This window comes from Hemitrygon akajei, chromosome 27 (assembly GCF_048418815.1).
Source record: "Hemitrygon akajei chromosome 27, sHemAka1.3, whole genome shotgun sequence".
NCBI lineage: Eukaryota > Metazoa > Chordata > Chondrichthyes > Myliobatiformes > Dasyatidae > Hemitrygon > Hemitrygon akajei.
The window spans coordinates 40,124,298-40,136,653 of NC_133150.1; the positions used below are offsets into that span (position 1 = coordinate 40,124,298).

At 37.5% G+C, this 12,356-nt stretch overlaps 1 protein-coding gene across 1 annotated transcript in view; it reads left to right on the forward strand.

The window, feature by feature from the left end:
- The window catches only part of LOC140717283 (polymeric immunoglobulin receptor-like), a 63,197-nt gene that overhangs the window by 41,023 nt on the left and 9,818 nt on the right, over positions 1-12,356 (forward strand). The window contains exons 4-5 of the mRNA XM_073030719.1: positions 725-1,045; positions 1,996-2,316. Of these exons, the coding sequence (XP_072886820.1) occupies positions 725-1,045; positions 1,996-2,316 (642 nt within the window). The remainder of the gene's footprint in view (positions 1-724; positions 1,046-1,995; positions 2,317-12,356) is intronic.

Here is a 12,356-nt window from a genome sequence, read left to right on the forward strand (position 1 = left end):
AAAGAAGTTGGGCCCCTGGGCACAAAGGCTGCAGTCAGTTCGCCACATACGATCTTGACACACCAGCCTTGAATCCGCCCGCCAGAGTTATGAATATCCGGCACCTTGAAGGTGCACTGGTCTCCCAGGCCTGCATCCTTGGCATATCGAAAAGCGACTAGTCATGAGGCCCCGAAAGCGGGTCCCATTTCCGCCGAGAACCGAATTGAGCGTGTAACTTCAGGTCAGGGACTTCAAAAGAATCTTGAGAGGGAAAAAAAGAGCTATCAAAGATAGAAATAGAGCTGTTTCCGAAGATGCAAGCAAAGGAGTTGCTGTTAGGCTCCGCCTCCAGTTCCAATTTCCTGGAATCTGAGACACACACACAAAAATCTGGGAGCATCCCAAGTTAATTCGTTGGGAACTTTGTGTACATTTGAAAGGGTGATAGGAGGTCATTGGAAGTTTAATATTGCCGCTCTCCCTCAGTACTGCAGTGGAAGGTCAGCCCTGGGTTTCTGCTCAGGACTCTGGAGTGGGAAGTGAACCCACAATGTACTGACACAGGGGAGAGGGCACTGACACAGCTGACACAGTAAGAGCACTGTCAGCACTTCACACTAAAGTCATTGGCCATGGCAACACATGCTGGATGTGACCTGGACGGGTTTTTATCGTCATGTTCAAAAATATTAGTTTGCATTAATTGTTTCTTTCCCCTCAAATCTGAAAATGCCTCCCTCAGTTTCAGGTGCATTGTGGGCAGAGAAATATGTAAGAGGAGTTGTGGGAAGAGCGTTCACAATCAGTTGTCACTATAAAGCCACGTACAGCTCATACACAAAGTATTGGTGCAAAGGATGGACTCCACTATGTTCAGTTTTAGTGGAAACAAATGGACAACGCGGACGGAGTGGACGAATGTCAATCACAGATAACACGGAATGGAGAATATTTACTGTTACTATGGAGGATCTTCACTCTGGAGATACAGGATGGTACAGCTGTGGAATTTCAGAATCAGGTTTTGATACGAGATTTAATTTACATCTACAAGTATCTGAAGGTAGGTTTCTCAGTGATTGACTTTGAGCCTTCAGTGAAATAAATGTCTCATCCATGTTTCCTCTGGGAAGGGTCAGAGCATTAGATGTCCTGGGAAGTGACGACCTGCCGATCCCAGGGTTAAGCTTGTAGAATGGAGAAAAGCCCATCTCGTGGATGTGTCTGAAGAACAACAAACTCCTCCTCCTGCTCAGCCTCAGCACAGTTTCCAAGATCTTTGTCCAGACCCTGTCCATCCCTCACTACCTTTGCATTAATATCAGTGCCAAAAGTTTCTCTCTCTACGGCAAGTCATTTTTTTTTCATGAAAACCACTGAACATGTGACGGGTATCTCACAAGTTGCTGCCTTTAAGCACTCAGTGGCCACTTTACTAGGTATCTCCCATAACTATTAAATAGGCCACTGAGTGTATATTCCTGGTCTTCTGCTACTGTGACCCACTCACTTCAAGGTTCAGATGCTCTTTTGCACACCATTGTCATAACGCATGGTTATTTGAATTCCTGTCATCTTTCTGTCAGCTTGAACCAGTCTGGCCATTCTCCTCTGACCTCTCTCATTAAGAGGGCATTTTTGCTCACAGAATTGCTGCTCACATTTTGTTTTTGCACCATTCTGTGTAAACTCTGGAGACTGTTGTGCATGAACATCTGAGGAGATCAACAGTTTCTGAGATACTGAAACCTCCTCATCTGGCACCAACTATTATTCCATTGTCAAAGTCACTAGGATCACATTTCCTCCCCATTCTGATGTTTTGCTGAAACAACAACTGAATGTCTTGCCTATGTCTGCATGCTTTTATGGACTGTGTTGCTGCCACATAATTGACTAATTAGATATTTGCATTAATGACTAGGTGAACAGGTGTAGCTAATAAAGTGATAGAAGAAGAGTTTGATTTTCAGATGTTCATTCAGTGTCTGATTGTTGAATTCCTTCCCACAGAACCTGTGTCTGTTCCTGTGGTTCGATATCTGTCATCAGCAAGTGTCTCATGTCTCGGGGGCTCAGTGTCAGTTTCCTGTGAGTCCTTCCAGGGATCCCTTCCCATTCAGTACAGATGGTATGAACAAAGCTCATCTGGGCATCCAAAGATCTCAGACAGCAAAGAACTGGCTCTGCATTGTCAATCCTTCAACCACCAGCACCATCAATATTACTGCAGAGCCTCGAATCGGCTTGGAGCAAGATCCAGTGGAATAGTTAACGTGACAGTCTTCAACAACGGAGAGATCTGCAGTTATGTGACAGAAATCAATGGCACCAGTAAGTTCTAATTTCAAGGGAAGATTTATTTAAATATTTCTTTTTGTTACTTTGTTACTGCTGCTCTTATACTTCTAGTGAGGGTAAGGAATATCTTTGCATTTGTAGAAGCTACACATTGCAGCCTCCATGGGGTAGAAATAAAGTGCAGAGAACAGTTAAGTCTGGCACTTCCTTCTGGAAGATGTGGAGCATCTCAAACATAGTTGCACTTGTGACTTCTGAATTGAAGATGTGAGAATGGGTGTCGTGTTGTGAGACAGTGACACTATCATATAAACAAAAGGAAGGATACTGAAGAAGACACAAACAGTATGAAAGAAATTTGAGAATGTCAGGGGGCTGAAGTGAGTGCAGTTGCTACTAAGGAGAAGGTGCTTGGGAAGCTGAAAGGTCTGAAGGTCAATTGGTTGCCTGGACCAGATAGAATGCACCCCAGGGTTCTGAAAGAGGCAGTTTAAGAGATTGTGGAGGCATAAGAAGTGTTTTTTAAAGAATAACTAGATTCTGGAATGGTTTTCTAGGACTGGAAAATTGGGAATGTTCCTCCACTCTTTAACAATAGAGGAAGACAAATGAAAGGGAACTGTAGACTAGTTAGCCTGACTTCAGTGGTTGTGAAGATGTTGGAGTCCATTATCAAGGATGAGGTTTTGGGTTACTTTAAGGCACATGCTTAAATAATGGTTTCATACAGGGAAAATCTTGCCTGAAAAGTCAGTTAAGATTCTTTGAGGAGATTACAGGCAGGATAGACAAAGGAGTCAGTGGATACTGTTTACTTGGAATTCTAGAAGGCCTTTGATGAGATGCCACACTGGAGGCTGCTAAAGAAGAAGCCACTGTGGTACTGGAAAGATTCAAGAATGGTTAGAAGATTGGATGACTGGCAGGAGGCAAACAGGGTGAACAAAATGCTGCCTTTTTGTTTGGATGTCAATGACTCAAGATTTTCCAAAGTGGTCTGTGTTGGAACCACTTCTTTTCACATTTCATGTCAATGATTTGGATGACAGTATTGATGGCTTTGAGGCCAAGTTTGGGGACAGTAATGTCAAAGTCAAAGTTTGCATGGTTTGTTTTCCATTGATCCTGTTTCCAGTTACTGTTCTGTAGATTTGCTAAGTATGCCCGCAGAAAAAGAATCTCAGGGTTATATGTGGTGAGAAGTATGCACCCTGATAACAAATTTTTACTTTGACTTTGATGGAGAGTTATCTCATTGAATCCTATCGAATAGTGAAAGGACTAGAAAGAGTGAATTTACAGATACGAACAAGGCTGCTGCATTTCATGATTCTGAACAGGATAATAAACATTCAAAACTCTTGTAAAACACTCCAATTATGCCTGTCATAGGGTGAGGGAAACACCAGTGTTCAACTTCTGCTCTGCAAGGCTGATATATCTCTGTCCTGAACTGAGTCTGTGGCCTTCAATTAATTGGCTCCTAAATCGGCTGCAGTGATGAGTGGCTTTGTGTCTGTGACTCATTTTCATGAATTTCAGTTCTGAATGCAATTTGCTTACTTTTATGGTTTGCACGTTTTGACAGTTTTTTTCTAAATGGGTTCTATTTGGTATTTTTTTGTTTTTGGCTGTCTGTAGGAAAATGAGTCTCGAGTTTGTATGTAGCATACATACTTCGATAATCAATGTACTTTCAATTTTGAACTTTGAAATTGAAGTGTAATCTGATTGACTGAGTCCATAAGCTGTCACACATTTGCAATGAAATAGAATTCTGAATTTAAAATTTCAGAAGTGTGATCCAGTTTAGAGAGGATGCTGCAGAGTCAGAGAGTTACAGGTTATGGGTACAGGTGTTTTGGCCCAAATCGTCCATACTGACTGCAGTGTCTTCCTGAGCTTCACCCATTTCCCTACATTTGGTCCACATTCTTCTAAAGCTTTCCTGTACATGAACTTGTCCATACTTTGAAGGCCCTGCTCTGCAATAAAGACTGTGATTATCCACCATACCTTTGTTCCTCTTAATTTTTAAATTGAGGTCACCCCTCAGCAGAGTTCACTTCAGGGAAAACAGTCCCAGCCTACTCATGACCCAAACCTTCCAGTCCCAGCAACGTCTTTGTGGATGTTTTCTGTACCTTCTCTAATTTAATCACACTCTTCCTCTGGACAAGGTGAAGTCTTGTCAATGTCCTTTACAGCTCTAGCATGCCATCCCAACAGTACTTAATGCCCCATTCAATGAAGGCAAGCATGGCATTTGCCTTGGTCACCACTTCGTCCAACTGTGTTGCCACTTTCAGGGACCAATGTAGTTGCACACCTCGTTCCCTATTGTGTAAGTTGTGTTTGTTTAATTTCCCAAAATGTATCACTTCACAGTGCCTGAGTTCAATTCCATCACCTTGGCCACTTCCCTAGTTCAAAGTTCAAAGTAAATTTATTACCAATCTATGTATACCATAAAAAAATCTAGAGATTCATCTTCTTACAGATACCCACAAAACAAAGAAACACAACAGAATCCACAACAAACCACACACAAGAAAAGTAACAAGCATCCAATGTGCAAAAGATGATGAATGATGCAAATAATAAAAATATGTAAGCAAATGATACATGGAACATGAGTCGCAGAGTCCCCAAAAGTGAGTCCACAGCTGCGGAGTCAGTTCAGCGCTGAGGCGAGTGAAACGGGTCCAGGACCCCTGTACATCCTACCCAATGGTGGTAGCGAGAAAAGAGGTAGATGTTTCAAATTCAGGCAAACGGGATGGACTCAAGTGGAAGGATTGTGCTGGTACAGTGTAATGCGGCTGAACACTGGTTCATTTTCCAGATCACATTATAAAATTTGACAACTTTATCCTCAATTTGGTCCATACCCTTTCTTTTTCAATCTTTTTATTAATATCAACATGATAAGATTAATACATAGATAGTGGGATTACAAACTTACAAAATTAAAATGAACATAAAAGGATACACAAGCAATAAGTACAATATAGTTAAGTCTTCCCAAATCATGAATGATACAAATATCATATAAACGAAACAAAAAAAACCTAGTTATATCATGTTGAGAAAAAACAGAAAAGAGGAGAAAAAAAATTATTACCCTATTTAAAACTAATCTAACAAACCAATCACTAACTAATAAAGATAAAAAAAGGAACAGAAAAAGAAGAAAAAAAAATTGGCTGTTTATAATATCTATAAAAGAATCAAAATCATCAGTGTCCCCAACTCCAATCCTCTCATATATATATATAATCAAAACCGGAAAAACAAATAGGATTGGAACAGGGTCAAATTACATCATGTGAAAATATTGAATAAATGGCCTCCAAATCTTTTCAAATTTAATAGAAGGGTTATATACAACACTTCTAATGTTTTCCAAATTTAGACATAACATAGTTTGAGAAAACCAATGAAATATGGTAGGGGGATTAATTTCTTTCCAATTCAACAAAATAGATCTTCTAGCCATTAATGTAAGAAATGCAGTCATCCAACAAGCAGAAGATGATAAATGAATTGACTCCATCATTGGTAAACCAAAGATTGCAGTAATAGGATGAGGTTGTAAATCAATGTTCAATACCCTGGAAATAATATCAAAAATATCTTTCCAATATTTTTTCAAAAGTGAACATGACCAAAACATATGTGTTAAAGAAGCTATCTCAGAATGACATCTGTCACATATAGGATTTATATGGGAATAAAAACGAGCCAATTTATCCTTGGACATATGAGCCCTGTGCACAACTTTAAACTGTATCAATGAATGTTTAGCACATATAGAGGATAAATAAACTAATTGAAGAATTTTATCCCAATTTTCAATAGGGATAGTAAGGTTAAATTCTCTTTCCCAATCATTTTTAATCTTATAAAAGGCCTCTGAATGTATTTTTATAATTATATTGTAAACATTTGATATTACACCTTTCTGAAAAGGATTTAATTCTAACAATTTCCCAAATACCTGAAGAATCAAGATTTGGAAAGGTAGGAAGTACAGTGTTTAAAAAATTCCTAATCTGTAAATATCTAAAAAAATGAGAACTAGGCAAATTATATTTATTAGATAAGTGTTCAAAAGACATAAAAAAATTATCCAAAAATAAATCAGAAAATCATAGTATACCTTTAGTCTTCCAAGCTGAATAAGCTTGGTCCATAATAGAGGGATGAAAAAAGAAATTGGATACAATAGGAATAGTTAAAACAAATTGATTCAACCCAAAAAAATTCCGAAATTGAAACCATATATGTAATGTGTGTTTAAATATCAGATTGTCAAGTCGTTTATGCAATTTAGAAGGAGCAAAGGGAAGAGAAGTCCCTAAAATAGAACCCAATGAAAATTCTTGTACAGATTTAGTTTCCAGATTTACCCAATGAGGGCTAGAAGATAAATCCCAATCCTTTAAACAACATTTCAAATGATGAATATTTATTGCCCAATAATAAAATCTAAAATTAGGCAATGCCAATCTACCTTCCTTCCTTGACTTCTGTAAATATCTTTTACTAAATCTAGGATTTTTATTCTGTCATATATATGAGGAGATTTTTGAATCAACATTGTCAAAAAAGGATCTTGAAATAAAAATTGGTACCACTTGAAATATATACAAGAACTTGGGTAAAATAATGATCTTAATAGCATTAATCCGACCTATCAGAGATAAAGACAGTGGTGACCATTTAGTGAACAGACATTTAATCTGATCAATTAAGGGTAAAAAGATTAACTTTGAATAACTCCTTGTGCTTTTTGTGATTTTAATCCTTAAGTGTATAAAAAAAGTCATTAACTAATTTAAAAGGTAAATTTCCATAAATTGGAACCTGTCTATTTAAGGGGAACAATTCACTCTTATTAAGATTTAATTTATACCCAGAAAAATTACTAAACTGAGCCAACAATGATATAACTGCAGGAATGGATTTCTCAGGATCAGAAATGTATAATAACAAGTCATCTGCGTATAATGATAACTTGTGTATATCCATCCCGCGAGTAATGCCAAAAATGTTAGGTGATTCTCTAATAGCAATTGCCAAAGGTTCTAAAGCAATATCAAATAATAATGGACTAAGAGGACAGCCTTGCCTGGTACCCCGAAATAAACGGAAAAAGGGAGATCTTTGATTGTTAGTAAAAACCGAGGCTACTGGTGTATGTATGATATATCAATTTAATCCACGATATAAATGTTGGACTAAAATTAAACTTCTCAAGCGCAGTAAATAAATATGGCCATTCAACTCTATCAAATGCTTTCTCCGCATCTAATGAAATGACACATTCTGAGGCGCTGCGTGAAGGAGTATAAACAATATTCAATAATCTCCTAATATTGAAAAAAGAATAGCGATTTTTAATAAAACCAGTTTGATCCTCTGAGATAATTTGAGGTAATACCTTCTCCAGCCTGGTCGCCAGTAACTTGGAAAAGATCTTGGAATCTACATTCAATAAGAATATTGGTCTATAGGATGCACAGTCAGTAGGGTCTTTATCTTTTTTCAATATTAAAGAAATGGAAGCTCTATAAAAAGATTGTGGTAATTTACCTAGTCTAATTGATTCCTCAAAAACCCTGCATAACCAAGGAGAAAGAGTAGAGGAAAAAAACTTTAAAAATTCAACTGTATACCCATCTGGACCTGGTGCTTTACCCAAATTCATAGAGGAAATAACACCTTTAATTTCTGCATCCGTAATAGGAGTTTCTAATATTAAAAGATTTTCTGATGATAATTTTGGAAAATTCAATTTCCCAAAAAAATCATGCATGGTATTATGATCATGAGGAAATTCAGAATGATACAGGGAGGTATAAAAATCTTGAAAAGATTTGTTTATCTCATCATGATTAACTGTCAGTTCACCATTCTGTTGACGAATCTTAATAATTTGACGTTTAACCAAAGCATTCTTCAATTGATTAGCTAAGAGTTTACCCGATTTATCATTATGTATATAAAAATCTCTTCTGGTTTTCATTAATTGATTTTCAATCGAAGATGTAAGTAATAAAGTGTGTTCCATTTGAAGCTCAACCCTTTGTTTGTAAAGCTCCTTACTAGGAGCAATCGAATATTTCTTGTCAATTTCTTTAATCTTATCAACCAATAAAAGAGTTTCCTTCTTAATACGTTTTCTCAAACTAACAAAATAGGAGATAATCTGTCCACATATATATGCTTTAAAAGTGTCCCAAAGTGTTCCACAGGAAATTTCATTTGTGGAATTAGTTGAAAAGAAGAAATCAATCTGTTCCTTCATAAATTTAATGAAATCTGGATCTAGCAATAAGGTAGAATCAAATCGCCATTGCTTAGTACTAGAAGCTGTGTCCATTAATTTAATAGAAGGTTTTATTGGAGCATGATCAGAGATGGCTATAATGTCATAATTACAACCAATTATAGATGGAATAAAATGAGAGTCAATGAAAACATAGTCAATTCTCGAGTAAGAATGATAAACATGTGAGAAAAATGAAAACTCTTTGTCCTTAGGATGCAGAAATCTCCAAATATCAAAAATTCCATTATCAGTCAAAAAAGAATTAATGTAAGTGGCCGACTTATTTGGTAAACTCGGAATGGATATAGATCTATCCAGCAAAGGATTTAAACAGCAGTTGAAGTCACCACCCGTTATTAACATATATTCATTTAGATTAGGTAGAGAAGTAAATAAAGATTTAAAGAAATCAGGATAATCCACATTTGGAGCATAAACATTAACCATAGCAACCTTCTTATTAAAAAGTAGCCCAGTAATTAACAAAAATCTACCACTCGGATCTGAAATAATATCGTGTTGAACAAATGTAATAGAGTAGTCAATAAAAATTGAAACTCCTTTTACTTTGGCTTTCGAATTCGAACGATACTGTTGATCCCTCCAAAACCTAAAATATGTTGATTGTCCTCTTTCCTCACATGAGCTTCTTGTGCAAAAATAATATGCGTGTTCAGTCTTTGGAATACTTTAAAAATCTTTTTCCGTTTAATCCGATGGTTTAAGCCATTAGTATTCCAAGAGACAAAATTAATGGTCTGAGCCATATTTCTAGAATCAACCCTTTGGTATATAAAGAGTTAACCAAAGTATGAACTCATGCACCCGGAAGAGGAACAAAAGTAAGGGGAGGACCCGGAAATGACAACACAGCAGACATTTTAGTAGTTTGAAATCAGCCCAAATGAAAAAACTAGAAAACCTAATAAAAAGACCAAAAGAATTAGAAAGGAACCCTCCGCCCACCACCCATGAAAAAGAGACCCTACTGCGCCTAAAGGAGGCCAGAAAAAAGTATGACACTACATCTACCCCTGTGTCTCCAGAAGGCGACTCCAAATATATAAAGGAGGAAAAAAAAAATCCACCCAAAATCCGAAAAAGTAATTAACACTATGCTAAAACAGACTTCTTAATATAATTGCTAGTAAAAAGAAAACAGAAAGAATATGAAGACTGGTAACTTATAAATCGGGTTAAAACCCAGACAAATAAAAGTTAGGATGTGATAAGAAAGGCATTATAGGAAGAAGATGACAAAAAAATGGCAAAATCAAAAAAAAAGCAAGAAATATTTTAGAAAAGAAACCGCCATCTTAGTTACACAAAAAATGAAAAAGATATCTATCAAAATGTTAAAAAAATTCACCTTCAAAGGATTAATAATAATGACCAAAAATAAAATACAATGGTTAAAGTAAGTAAATTAAAAAAGATTAGTATGTCAATAAAGAAAAACTTTAATTGGAATATAAAATGTAAAATAAACCTCCACCAATAGCCAGAAACAGAACCTGGTTTTGGAAACAAAAATTATCTTGTAATGATCAAAACCACACATTTATTAGAGACGAGAATCCGAAGCAGTAAGATAATTCTCATCCAGAAATCTTCGAGCATCAGATGTAGAGAGAAAAACACGCCGTGGTGCATTCGAAGGCGAGATTCTAAGTTTCACAGGGTATAAAAGCGCTGGTTTTAGGTTTTTCTCATAACATTCGGACATCAAAGGTTCAAAAGTGAGCTGCGCCTTCATCACTTCTGGGCTAAAATCCTCCACAAGCAGGAATTGGAATTCTCTCAATTTAACCATCCCTAAATGCCGAGCCAAACGAATAAGGTGCTCTTTAACATGCACATAATGAAATTGAACAATTACAACAGGTGGTTTAGATGAAAAACTTGGTGATCGGCTCATGGGCACGATCAAGTAATGGAGGACTATCTGGGAATACAGAAGGGAATGCATCCTTTAAAAGTTGAGCGAAATACTTCGAGGGGTCCCCTTGTTCGAAACCTTCCAGGAGACCAAGTATGCGTAAGTTCTGTCTTCTAGATCGATTTTAAAAATTGACACTCCTGGCTTTAAGTATGTCCAACTGTTTAATCGCCCAAGATGATTTCTGCTCCAGTTTCTCGATTTTCAACTCTCGCTTCCGAGCGTCCTCTTGCAGAGTTGCGATTAGAGTTTGATGCTGTTTAACTTCATGCTCAATCTTATCCAGAGAATCCTGGAAAGCCTTTAAATCTTCTTTGAAAGTTTGTCGTTGTTCTTCAGATTTTTCACTTAAGAGCTCCAATAATGTATCATAAGTCAATTCAGTACGCTTAGGATCAGTCTTTTTTTTCTTTCCATTGCCGTTAGAATCAATCCCAGGGTCTCGCCCTTTAGATCTTAAAGCCATTTCTGTATTCATTTCTTCAAAATTCACAGTACACTCTTAAAGGTAAGTCCAAAAAAGTAACAAAAATCTTCTGGTGTAGGTAAAGATAAGTTAAATAAGGGTGATCGATCATAGGTTAAAAAAGTAAAGGTTATGGAGCAAATCTAAAACAGTACTCACTCCATGAGCGTCTCCTGGTGACTCAATTTGGGCCATATCCAACCTTTCCCTTCTGGCCCAAATCTTAAGTCAGTCTGACAATCTCTTCTTCCTCACTCTCATGCCACCAACAATTTTAGTCTGATGAAAGGTATTATTGTTATGGAAGGAAGCTAGCAAAGGATCAGCAGACTGATCAGCATGGGATGCCATGAGTGACACAGAACAGAGAACTGGGTGATCAGGTTTTTATTTGCTGCTGTTCAGCAGGCTAAAAGGTGATCAGAGAAACCTGCAATATTTTACCAGGCTGATACAAATGCAGTTAGGACACTTCCAATACCAGGGAATTCTGGATAGTCAAGAGAATCTCACCTCCAAGAGGATCACAAATTTGTTCTTAGATTTGGAGTCTTGCATGCCTCAATAACCTGTAAGTGTATGTTGGCTGGAGTGAGGGCTTTATGCTTTGGCTCTTTGTAGGGTCACCCATGCCTAAATAGGTCAAAGTGTAGAGGTCAGACTCGGAGTGATCCACCACTCCTCCAGGTTCGGGGGTTTAGCTCGGGACTAATAAACCTGAGTGGTAAAACAAAATGGTTATGGAAACAGGAATGAAGAATCATTCTACATCAGAGATTTGGGACTTGCATGACTGTCAGCAGGGAAGACCACGAGGAATCTACTGACATGATGAAGGAAGCCCTGAGCACCACCAGAGATGGAAAACCTGCACTGCTGCCCTAATGGCCAGTGGTGTAATGGGCAGTAAGTAAGTAAGCATGAAGGATTAGAAATTATCTGAAGGGTGAGTCACTTAAGTCTGGGATTAGGAAACATCTCTTCTGCCAGAATGTGTTGAACCTGTATTCAAGAAAGATTGAGTTATTTTTCTCAGAGGTAGATGGATCAAGAGATATGGGAAACAAAAGACTTGCCTTTTCATTGAAAAAGCCTCCTGCATTATCCTGTTGGACAAAAAGTGTACTTGAACCATCTCCTGTATACTCAAGTACAGCTATGACCACCTCTGCAGAGGATGATAGGGCCCTGGAAAGAGATCTCCCCGTGCTGGCTGAGGCCACCTCCTTTGCTGCACCTTTCCAAAATTGGATAGAATTACAGTCTCCTCATTCCAGGTCCTTTAACTTCTCCAGATGCATTTCCACATCATCAGTTTCTGAGTATGGGAA